The sequence below is a fragment of the Motacilla alba genome, chromosome 6, assembly GCF_015832195.1.
Source record: "Motacilla alba alba isolate MOTALB_02 chromosome 6, Motacilla_alba_V1.0_pri, whole genome shotgun sequence".
NCBI classification, from domain to species: Eukaryota; Metazoa; Chordata; class Aves; order Passeriformes; family Motacillidae; genus Motacilla; species Motacilla alba.
The window spans coordinates 33,350,141-33,369,136 of record NC_052021.1 but is presented as its reverse complement, the minus strand read 5'-3'; the positions used below and the strand labels follow the sequence as shown (position 1 = coordinate 33,369,136).

The 18,996-nt window shown below is 44.7% G+C and overlaps 1 protein-coding gene across 1 annotated transcript in view; it reads left to right on the top strand.

Moving 5' to 3' along the window:
* C6H10orf90 (chromosome 6 C10orf90 homolog) overlaps window positions 1-18,996 on the top strand; it is a 64,122-nt gene that overhangs the window by 20,130 nt on the left and 24,996 nt on the right. The window contains exons 2-3 of the mRNA XM_038141140.1: window positions 10,917-11,011; window positions 13,774-14,839. Of these exons, the coding sequence (XP_037997068.1) occupies window positions 10,917-11,011; window positions 13,774-14,839 (1,161 nt within the window). The remainder of the gene's footprint in view (window positions 1-10,916; window positions 11,012-13,773; window positions 14,840-18,996) is intronic.

The window sequence follows — 18,996 nt, the reverse complement described above, 5'->3', positions numbered from 1 at the left end:
AAAGTCTGTGTCCTGGAACTGGTGTTATTACAGCACTACTTCACACCATAAGCTCCTTTCCTTAATTCTTTCTGTAGTAGTCTTGACCTAAGCTTGGAGTTGTGTCCCAAAAGCAGGAGGGATGTTTGGGATCAATTCCCACCCCAAAGCACCCAGTGGAAAGGCTGGATGTGGAAGGGCCAGGATTTGGCCAGGGGAAGAGTGCAGCTGAGTTGTTTAACGGTTTGTGCGTTGGCTCTGGATCAGAGATGGAAAGGAAAAACGGCAGGACAAACAAAGTGGTGCTGGTGGCACCCATCCCCAGCCACCTCATTTGCCTTGGAGGGGGAATTGTTTCAGCATTTGGTTGTTCTGAGCTGCTCAGTTATCACTTCACATGGCATTATTCCAAGCATTCTCTGCAGTAAAATCTGGGAATCTGGTGCTGAGTCTGTCACATTTAGGAGGGTGACTGCTCCAGCAGTGCTTTGCTCTGTGACTTCAAAGAGGACAGATGTTGCACATGGTTATGTCTAAGGTACCCCACTGCCAGGGTCAAGCAGCTGTGGCATTATTAGATTTTCTCCAAGCCCCTCAGTTTCCACAATCCAACCAGGAGATTTCCATATTTTTTTAGAGAATGAAAACAAGAATGTGGAATGGAAATCCAGGCTGACAAAAAGAGGCCATTCCATGAGAGCTGACAGAGCCCAGACCCAAATATTGCTCCTCCCTCCTCCTCATGTCTCCTTGCCCTTCCCCTCTTCCATCTGCCCCTGTGGCTCCTCCCTGCTCCCATGACAAGGGATGTGTCCTGCCTGAGTGGGAAATATGTCCATAGATCCAACAGGGATGGCCTGGTCAACTTCTGTGTGTGGCAGCCTCTCACTCCCACAAATCCATTGATTTTCGTGGTCAGCTTGTTGGGACATCAGCTATCGACCCTTCTGTCAACTTGCTTGGAAGAGGCCACAACTTCAAAAGGCTCAGGTTGGACATAAAGGAGGATAGGGCATAAATCAAATTCCTTTTGGAAATCAGGCTGAAAATATGATCTAAGTAGAGGGCATGGTGCAAAAGCTGTTGGGTTTTTTTGTTGTTTGTGTTGATTTTTTTTCTCCTTACTTGTTTCACATAGTAAGGAGAAAAAATTTTTTTCTCCTTACTAGTTTCACGCAGTAAATAATAATTAGGAAAAAAAATCAGGACTCTGAACCACAGGGACAACATTTTTGCAGGGAAATTTGTGTTATGCCCAAGAGAATTGAACCCTTTAAGTTTGTTCCTATATCACCCTTAGTGACATCATCACTAAAATGTGACATCATTACATGTAAAGTCAGAAATTACTTTATTCATGGAAGTAGCTCTTAAAGGATAACTATTACAAAAAATAACTATTCACATATTGAAATGTTTTTCTGACTGGCCTGGCATTGAATTTGTTGGGGGAGTGTGTGTATTTTACAAACATAACCTTGGAGAATGAGGAATTACAGGAAAATGCTCTTTCTTACCCATCTGATGCAGCTCTGACGTTGAATGCAATTATTGTTGAATGCCATAATTTGAAATCTGAGCTTAGTTTTGCACAAGAACTGGAATACACAAACAGCCACCAGGTTTGGGTAGTTGCTAGGCAGCAGCTGCTTCCTTCTTGGAAAAGCAGCCGGGGCTGCCTGGGCTGGGTGCTGACAGCTCAGCCCTGCTCCTTCCCATCCAGGTGACATCCCCAGCCAAAAGAGAGCTGGAGAGAACTCCACATTTCACCCCAAAAAGCTGCCAGGAGTTACGGGCTTGAGGGCTTTAACATTTAATCATCAATTCCAGTCGTTTCTGCACCATTTCAGAGCTGAAAGCCTGAGTAATTAAAAAAGCAAAAAGAAAAGGCAATGGCCAGTCGTTTTCTGCTGAATCTGGTGATAAAACCAGCAGCCCCTATGCCCTGTTTTATGGTCATATAACAACATTTTCAGTTTAATCTCGATTATTTCATCTCTACCTGGGTTTCTCCACCTGTTGCAATGGAATCCAAAAAGGGAAATTTCAAGAACAAACAAAGTGTGAGTGTGTAGTCAAAGCCCGTTATGAATAGAGATTTGGTTTTCTGCTTTTCCTTCCAAAGCAAAATTCAGGTAATGATTCACCAACTGCAAAGTTTCATGTGGTGGAATAACTGCAAAGTTCAGCTGTTAAATTTCAAATAGGGGCAAGTCCATGGCAACTGAAATAAATATAAGGGAGCTGCAAAATATTCTTAAATTATGCAAACAAAACTATTTGTGATCACACCAGCGACTTAGAAACTGAACTTTTGAGGCCTCACAGTTATTTAAATCTTGCCTATTGTGTTTTTAGCCTGTGAAAGCTGATTTTTTTTATCTTGGTTTAGCCTCCTGCATCCCTTATTATCAAGCAGTTTGTGATGTCTGTAATCACAGCAGTTAATGTGAAAGACTTCCCAGAAAGAAAGAATAATCCCAAGTGTTACACAAAAAAATGAATGCTTCTATTGTACAGAAGTAACATGAAAAGTCTGTATTCAATCTGGCATGGCTGGAACTCCAGCAAGTTTTGTTTTGTTGTACAAATCGTTCAGTGTCAAATTTGGCTCCTGAACATCCCATTTCTTTGTTTTGGAAACAAAATGGGAGTGATAGAGATGTGGGCTGGAGTCACTCCTTTGATACCTCCACAAAAACATCTGTACCCACGGCACACATCATTTTCTGGAGTCACTGCTGTTTTAAGAGTATTAAAAGGGAAAAAAAAAATCAATAAATACCATTGTTACGCCAAAGCATCTCAAAAAAAATCCCTGCAGCAGGACATAAATTGAGTCATGAAATTCATAACAGGCAGTGCACTTGTCCTCTCTGAATTTCTCTTTCCAAAGCAGGTAAATATAAGAAATATTGAATTGGGAGGCTACACAAAAACCTCGAGCTCTTATTATGCACAAGCAGCTCTGGGCAAATGTGTACATTTTGTAATTGCTACCCGTTCTGAGCAACACAGGCAGAATTTTTATTTACAGGATCCATTTGTGCCATCAAGTTCTGTGCATGTTGTGACCTTTACATAAATACTCATAATAAACACTAAAATCACTCTTCATAAATATAATTTTTTGGCTGCAGAGCTGCTTTGCCTTTGTTTGATTATGCACTGTATTTGTCATGTTTAGAGTCACTTAAGAATTTTCTGGCTGTCTCACGCATTCCTGGACTTCCAGAAATGGATGTGGTCTCTAAAATGGAGTTAAGTTGGAAAGGGGATTCTGAGAGGCGTGAGGGAAACCTTCCATCAGCTCTTTATGGAATGTTTCTGTTAATTACATCTTTTTTCTGAGAGGATATTGTGTGCTAAACCAAATAATGTGACAGTAGGTATTAATGAATCTCAGTGCAAGGCTCTGAACCAGGAACTGTCTTCAAAATTCCCTAAAATTAGAAAAATTTTGGTGCTGGTGTTGCCTGGACTCACCTCCTTTGTTTTTGTCTCCTGGTTACTTTACGTTCTGTACAAACTTCTGGCACATCCAGTGTTCATATTGAAATACTGAATATATTTATTCAGGTTGATCTAACCCAAAAGTCAGTGCTGAAAATTTCTTACATAAAACAGCCTCCAGTGAGTGCCTTGCTTTTTGTTTTTCTCCTCTCTTGCTTCCCATGCCAGGCCAGTGACACTTCCAGAGCCTCTCAGCCTCTCGTCTCCAGCTGATTCCCATTGATCTTCCTGTTCCCACGTGGTCCCAAACCTCACCTCCAGGGCAAAACCCCTCCCTGGGATCCCTGACCCCGCTGAGGAGTTTGGTTAAAGACATATCAGCAGTTTCCCAAAAGTATAAAATGGTCACCAAACAGGAACTTTGGCAAGGTGTCACGTCCCTTGGTGTGAGCAGAGGGCACCTCGTAGAGGAATCAGAACTTCCCAGCATCTCCTAAAGAGGATTTCTTTTCACAGAGGAGAATTTGGGATTTGTTGTTGTTGTTGTTGTTAATGCACAATCTCTCACTGCTTTGCCAAATCCTCTTAGAAAAATGTGTCCAAATTATAGAAATTTATCTATGTCCCAAATTCAGAGTGAGATGTATGGATAATATTGGATTGCCCAACAGCGCATCACTGAAAAGTAAAAAAATAAAAGGGAGAAAAGAAAGAAAACTTGGAGGAGAAAGAGAAATGAGAGAAAGTGAAGAATTTTCTTAATTTTGTCTGTGTGATGGATGTGCTGGGGGTGATCCCTCTCTTTATATATGAATTGGAGATAAAGAATAACAGCAATGTATAAGGAAAACACCATTTTTTTTCACTTATGCATGGGTTTGAAGATCTAATTCCTGTGCTCTTTCTAGCCCCCTGATGAGCACCTTGCTTCTAATAGCACAGATAATGAGACATTTATGACTTGTGGCTTTTTGAGAGCAGACCAGAACCCATTTGTCCCTTCCATGGTTGTGCCTGTAATCATCTCTGCAGGCAGCCAGCACAGCTCCAAGGTGTGCAAGCAGGGAGAGATAATTCACTTATCAAATCTCACTTGTAACAGAAGAAAATCCGTCCTGACATGTTAAAAAAAAAAAAAAACAACAACAACAAAAAAAAACTTTTCTATTTTGTTTAGACAGTGACTCCTGTTCAGGCTGAAGCTCTTTCAGGCTGTTAGGCTCTCTCTGATTTGAGAGCCTTCCCCACCAAGCTGCCTTAAAACACCATCATTTCGTGCCACTGTGTTCAAGTGCTTTCTTTTGTGGCAGAGTGCTTGTTTGTGTTGGTTTGGCTCTTTTCATGACAAGAGAGGTTTCAAGGAAAGGGCTGGAGCTGCTTTCCCTGCTTTGAGTCCATGTTGCTGTTTGACCCCTGTTGTCAAGATGTGCAGGTGACTTTGGTAAGTTCAGCAAAGATGCTCTGAGAGGACTGAGGGACTGTCCCTCTGTCACCCTCTCTGGAGGAACACATCCTGTGTGCTTTTTAGGTGTGTTTGAGCTCTCAGGGTGGCTCCCTGTTCTCCTTAAGCATCCTGGTGAAAATTCCTTACACCAAGGCTGCTAAATGTCAGATCCTGCAGAGACTATCAGTGTAACCCCTTCCCTCTTCCTTGAATTTAACATCACTTCTGGAGGCTCAGGAGGATGTCCGTGAAGGACAAGACAAGCTGTAGCTGCTCCTGGATCCCTGGAAGCGTCCAAGGCCTGGCTGGATGGGGCTTGGAAGGTGACCCTTCCCTTGATCTTAAGCTGCCTTCCAACCCAAACCATTCCATGTACCTGTGCCAAGGCTTGCTGGAGACACAGCACACTCTCCTCCAGCAACTAAACACATTTTTTTGTAAATTCCCTATAAATCAATTTGACACCAGCAAGGACTCTGACAAAAGGTGGAATTTTCAGCAGTCATGCCTCTACTTCTCATAGCAGCAATGTGAACTTTAGCTTTGCTGCTCAGGTTTATTTCAGGTGACACCAGGCTCTGCAGTTTTATGATATCCTTTCTTTATGACACATGAAGAAGAGCAGAAGACACGGGTTTGATTCCAGTGCTCGTTCCAGCTTGGCTTTCATCTCTGATGTATCTGTAACGTCCGGGTGGATTTTTTGGATGACTCACTTCAGATCTGAAGGAGCAAACCATGATCTCTCCCAGCCCTTACTGAGCAAGGAGCCTGATGAATCTTTAACGATGACACTTCTTTTTCCTCCAGGCTTCCGCAGGTATTTGGATTTAAAAAAGCCACGAGGAAATTTAAACAGTTCTAATGTCTTAAGCAGAGTCGAGTATAAATTACTTCCTCCAGTAAGAATAATACACAGGAGGAAGAAAAGGCCTTAAAAAACCCAAAATGTTTAAGTGAGACACTGTGTTAGCAGAGTGATGGCTCTGATACCCAGCCCTGCAGCTAAGTCATCCCTGTCCTTTAGCTCCCAGGTGCTAAGTGGGGAATTTGAGGAATTTTTAGGAATTTTTGAATGCTGTAGGGATCCTGCTGCCATGGGTGGGAGCCCAACTCCCCTCAGCAGTCTCAGGGATGTTGAGCTAAGATCAACAAAAAAGCTAATTTTTTTTGTAAGTGGAGAAGTTTTCCTCTTTTCATAGCAGTGTGTGTGTGTTCTGTAGTGCTGTTTATGGTGTTTTCAGGGAAGCACTGGAGCTTCCTGGAGGCTCCAGAGTTCACTGTGAGGTGATGCTGGTGACTCAGAGGGGACAGGGGACATGGTCAGTGCAGAGCAAGCAGGGCTTGGAGCAGAACAAGGGAGACCAGAAGTGCTGACACACATTTGAGATCTTTCAGCATGTGAACAGTAAGTGACTAAAATGTGCAACTTTCCTGACAAAAACTGGGGATGAGGCCAGAGCCAGTGGTCTAAAGTCATTCCACTCTGCCTGGTGTCACTCTGGGTGTCAGTCATAGAGTGCTTGAAGCTGGAAAAGCTCTCTAAGATCATCAAGTCCAACCATTCCCCCTGCACTGCCAAGGTCACCCCTAAGCCACGTCCCCAAGTGCCTCGTCCACAAGATTTCTGAACACTTCCAGGGGTGGTGATACTGCTGCTTGCCCAGGCAGCCTGTTCCAATTCTTGAAAACCATTTTGGTGAAGGAGTTTTCCCAATATTCATCATGACCCTCCCCTGGCCCAGCCTGAGGCCGTTCCCTCTGCTCCTGTCCCCGTTCCCTGGGACCAGAGCCCATCCCCCCTGGCTGTCCCCTCCTGGCAGGAGCTGTGCAGAGCCACAAGGTCCCCCCTGAGCCTCCTTTGCTCCAGGCTGAGCCCCTTTCCAGCTCCCTCAGGAATTCTCCAGCCCCTTCCCAGCTCCTCAGGAATTCTCCAGCCCCTTCCCAGCTCTGTTCCCTTCCCTGGACACACTCCAGCCCTTCTCACACCTGGTTTGTCATCAAACAGTGTCCCCCAGCCTGGCAAAGACCTGAACCACTTGGAAACCAGCATTTTCCATGCTATTTATGTGAGTCCCAATTTTTGCACAAAACCCGAGCTGGCTCCGTGTGGAGCTGTCCCGGGCCTGCCAAACATTCCCAGGCCGTGATTCCTCAGCAGCACCCTCACCTTTGCCATCGATCTGGGCTTCAGCAGCTGATTTACAAGCACATCTTTTCTGAACCATTATCTGAGGCAGCTGCCAGTTGGCCCGAGGCAGGATCCAGGCACTCGAGACGGGGGAATTGGTTCCAGCTGCACTGTGTAATTAGGAAAACCCTGGGCTGCAGCCGGATGTCCAGATGCCTCACAGAATTCACAGAATCATGAGGTTGGAAGAGACCTTCAAGATGGAGTCCAGCCCAGCCCCAACAGCTCAACTCAACCCTGGCCCCCAGTGCCACATCCAGGCTTTGTTAAACACACCCAGGGATGGGGACTCCACCACCTCCCCGGGCAGCCATTCCAGAACTTTATCACCCTTTCTGGAAAAGCTTTTCCCTGATATCCAACCTGTATTTCCCTTGAGGCTGTGTGCTCTGGTTGTGTCAGTGCTGCCTGCAGACAGAGCCCAGCCCCAGCTGAGCACAGGCACCTTTCAGGAGCTGTGAGAGTGATGAGGGCAGCCCTGAGTCTCCTTTTCTCCAGGCTGAGCACCCCCAGCTCCCTCGCCAAGAACACAGCAATTGGTTCAACAAACAGATTTGTGAGGGGAGAAAATTAAGAGGAGTGAAGATGTCACAGGACAGAGGTCATGTGCCAGCAGTTGCTCCTCTGTTCCTCATGGTGTCTCCCATTTTTAATTGATTGTGGTGGGAAGGGGAGGTCTGGGGAGGTAAAACCAATCCTCAGGATTTCAGCTTGGAGTGAACTAAGTCTCTCCTGCTCCCCACAGAGACAGAAAGTACTTGAAATGCCATTTCTTTCATGCTTTCGCACCAGGGAAAAAGTGAACTTTGCATTTTGTTGTGTAACAAGGGTTCCAGGGCAATGTGTTTTGTCAGCAGTGAGAAGCTGAATGCTCGGTGTGTGACTTGTCTCAGCTAAAGCCTTGTGCTCCCTGTAGTGCCTTCACTGCAAACACAGATTCAAGCTCTTTTTAAAGGTTTGGGGGTTTTTTTGCTTGTTCTCTTAACATGAATTAACAAACATGAAGCTTCCAACATTAGATTTAGTAATACCATGATAAATGCCAGTGCTTTTGCCACCAAGGCCATTTAATCTGTCTCAGCAAATACATTCAATGAGTTGCCAAAAGTTTGAATGTTTTCCAGCTGTAGGATTCCATAGCAATATGAGAAAGCCCTTGCACGGGATAGGGTACAAAAGGCAATGCAAAACTCCACTGTGGATGATTTAGCAAAGGAAATAAATACTTCCTCTTCTTCTTCTTCTTCTCACCTCGATTCTTCCTGCCTCTCCTGCTCCAGAAACAGCTACTTTTTAAAGTTAGGCATAAATTTACCAGTCTGTTCCAAGGGATCTGTGGGATATTGGAAGCTTGTACCCACAGATTATTGCTAATCATGGGAGGTGACTTGGATAAGAATAATTTACCCGTTCTGTGCAATCTGCTGTGTGGACTTTGACAACTTGTTCTTCTTTAACCCTGCAGTCCTCAGTCTTTCTCTGGTGCTGCATTTGAATTAAATTCTTGGAAGAATGAGCCTGTGGGATCTGATTTATCCCTGGACTGCCTCTGGATTTCCTTGTGCACCAGTTGACATTGAGAAGTTGATGGTCTCCTGTTGTAGTTTCCTCCCTGATCTGAGACAACCGTGGGGTTTTTACTGCAAAGCATTTCAGGAAAATATTGGTAACTCAGTGGAAGTTGTTGCTTTAATTACATAGGGGTTTTTTATCAAATTTCTATTAATGTCTTACTCAATCCAAGAATTTCTTCTTTACCCCTCTCTGCAGGTTATTCCCTATTTAGTTGCTTTAAAAAACAAATGAGATCACACGTGGCTGCTCTTCACCATGAAAGTGCCCATGTGTGATTCACCACAGCACTGATAGACTGGAAATGACCTTTCCATGAGGCTTCCCCAGCAGCAGAGGAGGATTTTGTCCTTGGATCCTGTCCTCCTCACTGTGCACCACGGCAGGGTGAGGAGCTGGCTCCAGGGCATCTCGCCCACGTTTGGTGCCAGCAGTTTCCAGTGCTACACCAGGTTCCCTGCCCTTGCACTGAGGGCAGCCCAGCATTATTCCTTTGCCAAAAGCCATGGAGTGGGCCCTGTGCTCTGGCTGTCTGCTGGATTCTGGTTTTTCCCACACTGTGGCTAATGAGTCCAGCTGTTTGCTCTGTGGCTCTGGACTCAGTTGCTCAATGACAAAAACAAACTTCTTCCTTCGTGCCAGCTGTGGATGTACATGGTGGCATTGGCATCTTGGAGTAATGCTAGGAAAGTGTTAAAGTATATTTTAGTGTACCTTATTAAAACAAAAAGCTCATCAAACACCCTCTAAATGTCGTGGTGGGACTAAAGATTTCTTGAGGGATAGATCTGATATCCTCCTCCTCTTGCCCTTCGCCCAAGGACATGAATTCTGTTGTGGTGGGCATGGCTTAATAAACAGTTCCTAAAGTGGAGATGATTTATATTCCTTTGTTAATATAATGTAACACATAAACTGAAATTCTGCTTAGCAAAAAATTTTCTCCTGTGGCAGCCTGCCTGGCTGGAAGAAAAATAATACAAAAGGTCTTACCAGTGGTGTGACATGTTGCTGTAAAACAACAGCCAGGAACGTCAAGAGATTTCAGTCCAAATGGAGAATTTCTGAAAATTAATTTTGGATGCTTAATACAAACTAGAAAGTAACGTAATTTCTGGCAAAACATTTGACAGCAGACGTAATGCATCAGTGCAACAGCCCAGACTGTGTTAAATGGAAATTAGCTCCATGCAAAAAGCTGCAGAGAGGGAACAGTGCTTGCAGAAAACAGCCCGTGACAAAAGCAGAGGTTGAGGTGCTGGTGGAACAGTTATCACTGAACTGGGAATGTTGTGATGTAATAGAATTTGTGGACATGGTTTGGAATCACTGCAGCTCCTTGAATGTGAAGGTGACTCGGTGCCAGTGAAATCCAGCTCGTTGCTGGGCTGTCTGTGCTCCCCGTTCTGCAGAGTGCACAAAAAGGGGTGTTCATTGAAATCTGTGGGAAATGGAAAGATAGAAACTCCCACAGACACTGAAGGGTTTGATCTGCAGCCTTGGGAGAAGCTTGGATTGATGTAAAAATACAATACACAGAGATTAAGCAGAAAAATCATAAACTCCTATTTCTAGAGTTGTAAGTAAGAATATGCCTTAAGTGAGAAACTGCGCTGGTAAGATGGTGAAGGGTTTATAATGTAGGGGTGGGGTTGTGTGGAATAAGCTGAGAGTTTAGAAGTTAGAACAGAAGCAAATGTGTGCCTGTGAGACAGAAGCCCTTTGGACAAAAGCATCCAGAGTGCAGCAGAAGGGAGCACAGGTGATGGGTCAGAAAAGCAAAATAAACCCTGTGGCAACTGTCCATTGGGTTAGAAAGTTCTAGATTGCCTTGTAACAAAGAACTTGTGACTGCTTTGAGCTATGGCTGAATGCTTGCCCCTCTAAAATCTCACAGCCTCTGAGACTGATGTTTATCTGAGCAATAAATCATCATTAGCCAAACTGTGGTCCCATCCCTTAATTAATGTGGTGATAATAATAGAAACCCACATTTCCTGGCTTCCCCAGTCCCTCCACAGTCGTACCCAAAGCCATGGAAATCAAAAGCAGAGACAGTGCAGCTTTGGATCAGCCCTGGATACAGTGTGGGACTGTCCAAGTCCCAGCAATAGGATCTCAGGGTGTTTCCAGAGTGGGAGAAACAGATCCGGGCAATCAGATAATTTCCAGGACTCCTTCCCTCCTGCTGCACTCCATTTAAAAGCACATTTTCTAACTTATCTCCTCCTCCAGAACCCTGACAATAATGTTCCTTTCTCTGTGTTTTTTCCCCAGGGGTGACACAAAAGCACTGGGGTCCTGATGGTCAGAGGACATGCACAGCCCTTCAGCAGGAGAGTGGTGTGTGGGGAAAATCCAGCCCTACCAAGGTAAAACAAATAACTTCTGTTTGGGGAGCAGTCAGCAGAATACAGGAGGGTTTAGAGAACAATCCCTGATTGCTGAGCAGTATGTTTGGACTTGGTTTTGTTTAGCTAAGCTTAGCTTAGGCAGCAGAAAAGCTGAATATAATGATGGTTAAGTGTTGATTCTGCGTGCTCTTGGTGAGGGGTGCCAAAAAATGGCATGTTTTGTTGGGGAGAAGAAGTTGTAAAAAAAACCCCACGAGGCTAAATCAAGCAATATCCCAAATATCAATACACTCTGCCTGATATGTCCTCAGGACAAAGCCTGAGGTTTTCAGCTCACCACAATTACTTGTGTGTGTGTGTAGATTTTTTTCCCAAGATGCAGTGAAGCTTGAAAGCTCCCAATGAGCACAGGATCAGCTGGGCAAACCTTAAAGACCCAAGTCTTTGCTAAAGATTGGGAGGAGGAAATAATACATATTTTCAACAGAAAAAAAAAGGAAAAGTAAATTATTTAAAATATTGGCACAGGAGTTTGCAGCTAATCAGGAGCGTTTCTGACATGCCTTTGGACTCTTGCAGGATGTCTCCATCTGTGCAGCCCTCAACAAAAGAAATAAATGTCAAATTAACTACTGGAGCATGAGAGATGCATCCAAAATAAAGTCTCTCAAGGAATATTCTTCTTTGGTGCCCTGCAGAAATCTGGGGGAGCTTGAGAGTTTTGGAAGGCATGCAAAGGTCTTAAACCTGTAGGTAGAAGTAAATGAAGTGAAGAAAATATGAGGCAAATGTTGTTACAAACCATGAAAGAAACAGAGGAGGAAGAAAATGCTTTCCCTGAGGCTGTGAAATTATTGAATTGTCCAAACCACAGGCAGCTAGTTTAAAGAGTTGATAAAATTTACCTGGCATTTCACCTCGTTAATAAACTCTTGATCTACCTCTGCCCATTTGGGTTCCCAAGAGATACAAAGGAACTGTTTCTGGTGATGTTTTCCTGCATGGAGGAGGAACACAGGGATGGTTTCATAGGAGCTCAGAATCATGGAATGGTTTGAGTTTGATCCTTAAAGATCATCTCCCCATGGGCTCCTGTGCAGTGTCACCCTGATGCCTTGTGAAGGCTGCCCTAGAGCAGAGGCTGGGCAGAGTCACAGAATAAAGCAGGGATTTATTCAAGGATCTCCTCCATGGATCCACCTTGGGCAGCACAAGAGCCCAGCCAGGGCTGCACCCAAGATGAACCCAAATGGTCCCAAAATGAACCCAAGAGGAACCCAAATGGTCCGAAAATGCACGAGCGCTCCCGGGGTCTCTCCCTTGGCTCAGCTCTGCTCCATTTGCACCTTGCAGTTCATTGTCCCATTCCAGCTTTAGCCCAGGCACTCCCACCCTGCTTGTTTTTCTCTCTCCAGCCCACGCTGTTTGTGCTCTTGGATCATTTGTCTTTGGTGCCCAGCTGGAGCCGGAATTGTTTTGTGTCCCTGCTCTGTGCAGAGAGCTTACCATCCCATAATACGAAGCTCAGAAGTGCACACTAAGCAGCACAGAACCTGAAAAATAGAAAAGCTAAACCTGGGGCATCATTTCCCCCTTCCTGAGAAGGGTGACCAGGGAAGTCATAGTGCTGTCACCCTCACAGTTCTCCTGGAGGAAGAGCAATATTGTGTTTTGTGAAGCCCTTGTTGAGTCCTGGCATTGATCATCAGGTGATAGAGACACTCAGCTAGGACTGGGGTGAATTCCCAAAAGGCAGGAGTCGATGGCACCTAAACACAGAATGGCTTTCTTTAGGAAGCTAATCCTCAGATTCTGCATGCCAGTTCAGTGTTGTGTTTGGTTTTTGGTGGTTTGTTTTGGATTTTTTTTCCTATTAGGATCAAGAGATCTGGGAACACAGGGCAGGAGCAATCTAATCAGCCAATTTACAGCAGCAATGAGATTAGGCCAGCTGCTTTATTGCATGGGACTTATGTGCCCAGTGGGGTAGATAATAATAACAGGAGGCTTGAAACTCAGGTTTACTCTGTCAGAGAGCTGGAACATAAAAGCACCTCTTTGTCGCCTCGAGGGAAGTAAGGTGTGGTCTATCAAGAAGGATGTTTCCTGACATGGATGGAAAAATTAATCTGAGCCACTCTCAGTCTCTGGGCCGCTGTCAATCAATCTTGAACATATGTGTTTGTACGTTGTTGGCAGGTGCCACCAAGGAATCATAACAAAGAGAGACCTAATTAATTAAAATAGTACCCTGAGCCCTTGTGAGTAGCTGTATCACCTTTTGGGGAGTTTTCATGCCTGTAACTGGTGAGGTTGTAAAGCTGTCATGCCCCTGGTGCCCACATGTTTTCTGCAGCATGTGATGTCACAGGCCAGTGATCCATAATATATCTAAATGCATTCTAAATTCCAGCAGATCGTCATGAAAGAGAAATTTATAGTCTGAAACTGGCAACTGTCTTTGCCATGTCCATTTTTAAACAGCCTCCAATCCCATCCATGGTCATGAGTTAAATACTCAAAATAATACTATGGAATACAGGTTTTAAATTTTAATATTTTTCCCTTCACCAGAGTGATAAAGTTTTCATTGAAGCCTCCCAGACAATTCAGAGCTGATTTCAAAAGCGTGCATTTTTAAATGACAAAAAAGTTATTATGAATAGAAAGGTAACAAGAGATCTTGAACAAAACTGTCTGCTGTGATAGATGGTGGATGAGAAACAGTTGCACACAGGATATTGGAGTATGGTGATAACTGGGAATCTTTTCATTTGCAGGAATCTCTCCCTTCCCAAAACACGGCACTGATTTCACCAGTAATCCTTGCACAGATTGATGAGGATAAGCCCAGAGGAAACCAGCCCTCTCTGCCTATGCAGGCCCTGATTCCCCAGCCCAGAGCTTGTCACACAGAACCCTCGTTGCCTAACCAGGGCTCAGCCATCGTTAGCAGGACATTCTTGGTGCTTCCCAGCCGGTTGGAGATTCAGGCATCCTTGGAAGACACCATGTCACCGTCGGACTCTCCCAGTCCAAAGCAGTGTCCCAGCCAGCAGAGAGGCTTTGCCTCCATCACTGTCACAGCCAGGCGTGTTCCTGTGGGCTCTGGAGACCTGGCACGTGGCCCTGGGGCTGGCCAGGAGCCCAGCACCGTGTCCCCCACGTCCAGCAAAGTCCCCGCTCTCCTCGAGCGCTGGCCTCCCCCAGCCCACGCAAACCAACCTCCTTTAAATGCTTCCAAGTCTTGCTCAAAACTAGGTGAAGAACCCCAAAAGCAGCTTTTTGACCCTGGAATCAAAGAGGATGGCGTGGGTCTCCAAAGCAGTGATAGGAGGGAGAAAACGCCACCTTCATTCATCTCCTGTGTCCAGCTCCAGGTGTCTGAGCCGTGTCCAAACACCATCTATTATTTGGACAAGTCGCTCAGCGTGTGCATTGACCAACCTCCAGTTAAATGCCAAAAAATGTATAGATCCACGTTGTCCTTGAGCCTGAAGTGCAGTTTGTCCGGATTAACAGCAGATGGAGTAGATGGCATAGCTAATGGAGAGCCCATGGAGGAGAGAGCTCCAAGGAAGCTCCCAGGAGCTCACAGGGCTCCACTCAGAGCCCACCTGAGCACAGACTTCACGGGAAATAAGGTAATTAAGGAGGAGAAAGCAAAGGAAGGACATTTGGGTCGTAAATACCCTTTGCAAACGGTCTTTGCCTCGGGACTTCCAGCGTTTGTGGATATTCCCAGAGGACCTCACAAGGCAGCAGCAGCAAAGGAAGAGGATGAGCAGCCTGGCAGCCACCACACTGTGTTTTCCCTCCAAATTCCTAATTCAAGCAATGAGGCAGGTAAGTCATTTCCACACACCTCAGGCTGGTGGAGCAGAGGGTCAGGCTGGAGCAGCCCCACCACGGTGATCCTGTGAGAGCAGATAAGAGCAATTCTTACTTCTGCAGAGATTCAGGGAGCTAGAGCACAACCCAGAGGTTTCCAGCTCCAGCACTGCCATCAATATTCACCATGGTAGTGATGTGTGCTGCTCATCAGCTGAGAGAGAAAAATCCCCCTGTGTTTTCTGCATTAAACCTCTTTTTTAACCATTTATAACAGTATTTTTTAATTATTCTCTCAGCAACCTGCAAGTGCTTATCCTCTGAAAATAATTAGGTTTATCTTTTGAATAAGGGCTGAATTTCAAGGTGTGAATTTAAGGAGATGACTGCACTGAGCTTGGTTTTGTGCTCCTTGCAATTAAAAATGATCTTATTTTCAGCTTTATTTAGAAGGCTACAGTAATAAGCCCAGGTTTTTATACTTAATGGAACCAGGTAGAGGGTTTGCAAATCTTGAACACATTTGTTTCCAACCTTTCCAAGCATTTTACAAACATAAAATGTTCTTTGCAGCATTGCTCCTTGGGGAAGGGAGAGGGGCCCTGGGGATTGCTTCCTGCCCAGAGTGGTGCAGCTCCTGCTGCACTGGGATTTTCCAGCACACTTGGATAACCACAGCTGAGTTTATTACCTTTCCAGGAAGGGCAGGTGGATGGCAAGATTGTCAATGAGTGGAGTCTGTTTTTTACCAAAAGCACAAAGATTAAACTCACCCCTGTGTATCCTGTAGCCTTGGGGCACATTTAATTGCAATTACCCTGTTCTTATATGGCCTTTTTGATCTAAGGGTCAGTGCATGAACATGAACCATTTCCTAAAGCTCCTTTGTACCTTCATCCTCCCAGTGGGCAAATGGAAGCAAACGGAAAGATGAGAAGCCTCACACTGCCTCGAGGGCTGGGCAAGGTGCAAACTCCTCACAGTCTCTGCTGCTCTCCCTTTTCCATGCCTGAAATCAGTGGGATTGTTCCTGCAGGGGCAGAGCCTGAGAGAAAATATTCCTCAGTTTTCCTAAGCATGATCCAGGCTGTGTGGTGTTGGAGGGGAGAAGCACAGTGGGGAACAGGAGAGGGAAGACGCCAACCAGTGCTAAGGGGCTTGGGATGGAAATGTAAAGGGATGGCACCAGCAAATGAAATACTTCATTGTATACATCCTAATTTTAAATATCAGGGAATATCACTCCATGGGGAGTGTTATGTATTCAAGGCTTTGTTCAACACCATCTAAGGTTTCTCTGTGATAAAGCAGATTTAAAACTGAGCCTTCCCTGGGCTTAGTGATGCCATGAGGGCATGGAAGCACCACTTTTACGAGAAATAATTAGAAAGTGAGTTGGGAGGCTGTTCATGGTTCTATAGTTTTACTGAAAGGAGGAAATCAGTGAAGTAAGGAGCTGAGAAATACTGGTTTGTGATAAAGGACTTCCACCATTTGTGTACACAAGACTATAGGTGTAAATAAACATAGGAAGTGTTACCTTTTAACTGCTTCCACCTTTTGTGTGGGCCATAATGTAGAATGCAAAGATATACATTTCTCTTGCTCAGACCCTTTGTAATGTGTAAGGAGGTGTTTATCAGCTTACTACAACTTTCCTGAGTGAAATTTGTATAAACAACCAGAATAATGCTCCAAAACAACAGCAGGATAATCCAAGTAGTGAGCTCCTGCACAGCCATCAACCATTTCATGGGACAAACCACAAGAAACCTGGTAAAATGCATGGGACATCCACACTGGTCCTTAAAATGAGAGAGAATGGTGTGGTTTTAACCTGGGAGCAGTGAAAAACTGAGTCCTTTTTACTTCTGGACTGGGTGAAGTGAGGAGGAGAAGGATTGGTAAGAGATTATCAATCACGGAATCATTTATGTTTGAAAAGTCCTTTAAGATCATCCAGTCAAACCAGCCCCCAGCACTGCCAAGGCCACCACTGACCCACGTCCCCAAGTGCCACATCCAAAGGGCTTTTAAATCCCTTTAGGACTGGACAACCCTTTTGGAGAAGAACTTTTATCCCATTCTAGATTCCCAGTTATTTTGGATTTTTTTTCCTCTTCTAATTTACTATTTTTTTTTTTTTTCTTACTAATTCAAACCCGTTCCTGTTAAGCTTTGCTCTGCTCCATGTTTATGCAATGAAATGTTTGGGAACTGAAGTGTTTAAAAAGAAAGGAGAACCAGCAAAGAAGGGACAGTGAACAAGTTTTGCCACCGTGTTCGTGCTTTAACTCAGTTATCTTATGGATGAGGTAACTGCAGAGAGCACTTTGTCCATTACATTTCTGATGACCCAGAAAGTTGGAGTTTATATTGGTTTGCAGCTGTAGGCAAGAGCTTCCTGCCAGCAGAAATACAAGTGGTAATAACATCACTATGCTGAAAAAAAAAGAAAAAAAGAAAATTTACTTTCAAGGCTACACTTCTCCGTATGAAATCTGTAAATGCAGTTTCCAGGATGTATGGGTTGCTTTATTAGGATCTGAGTTGGAAGGAGAACCCAAATACTTCTCTGCTTTACAGGTGCTGGGGCTGGGTTTGCTGTTTCCTCTAGGCCCAGTTGAGTGTCTTTTTCCTAATCTTCTGTGTGACTTCACTGCAGTAATGATGACTCTACTTACTGTGTTACTTATATTATTTCATGTCCAAATCCAACTGTTCAAGACTTGGCTTTATGTGGACCTGGATAACTTAATCTAAGGCCCTTCTTTCAGCAGGAGGCTGGGCCAGGTAATCTCCAGAGTTATGTATTTCCACCATGTGCTGCATATGAAAAGGATGCTTGAGGATTATTAATGAAATGTAAATCTTGGGCTCTGCTCGTGGATGGGAATTACACTTGGAAATCCAAATCTCTGAGACTCAGAGTTCAAAGCCGTGGTTCATGCTAGAGCATCCCAAGGATGGAATATGATATTTCCCTACTGTGGACTCTATCTTCTATTGGCTCCACTGCTTTGGGCCTTTACTTCCATTATCTGGCAAGAAATGGGATTGTAAGGGCTGGAAAATCCATGTTATACATGAAGTCAGACTTGAACCGTGGGAGGACAGGGCCGCAGGACAGAGTTGTGTTTATTTTTAGTGAGCGGCCAACATTTCCATCCCTTGGGCAGCTGCAGGAACGTGTGAAGGGTCCCGCTGGGGGCCACATGAGCCACCCACCCCAGAGATATGGCCAAGGGCCAGCCCAGGCCCAGCTCCACGAGGTCCCTGCCACGGGTGATCGATGTGCATCACCCTGCCTTTGGTCACGGCTTTTAACAAGCTGTCAGAACTTGCTAACGCTGCTCTTAGGCAATGCTGCAATTTCCTTTCCTGTCTGCAGCTGATGTCTCATAAATACAAGGTAAGGTAGAAATGAGAAGATTAGTCTTGTTTCTGCTGAAGACAGGAACATTTTTAATATTAATTTCTCACCTACCTTTCATGAAGAATATATTCCCCATGAATATCTAGTTCTCCATCCATCTTTCACTATCTATTACCCTACTGGGCACTAGGCTGAATTATTAAAAAGGAGAAAAAAGAAGAAAATGGGACAATTTTAAATTCTTTTTGACCTCTTGATTAAACAATATCATCACTTTTCTAGGGAAGATTATAAATGCCAACATCTAAATTTATCCATTTGAGCTTAGATAGCAGTAAACTTCACGCCTGAGCGCCTTCACACATCTCAGCTATTTTCTAAACCAAGATATTTCCTGCTCACCTCTACACTTTGTTCATGTTTTGTTGTCATACCCAAAACTGATGTGGAGAGATATTAAGGAATAAAAGCTGAGGTGGAGAGTTAATCCAGTCTGGATGGTGGGTGCTGTGCTGGATCCCTCTGCCCTGAGTTGAGGTGCAGATGTGCAAGGAGGGTGTGGGGAGGTGACAGAAGGGAAAATGATAAATCACATTCCATGTAAGCCCCCTAAGATTAGGGACATCAGGGTTATGAGATAATCATCAGCCACAGTGTGGCCATAGGACCAGGGCAGTGACAATCCCTGTGCTGGGCACTGCTGGGGGACCTCAGATCCTGGGGTCAGTCTTGGACAAGAGAGACATTGAAGGGCTGGAGGGTGTCCAGGGAAGGGAACGGAGCTGGGGAAGGCTCT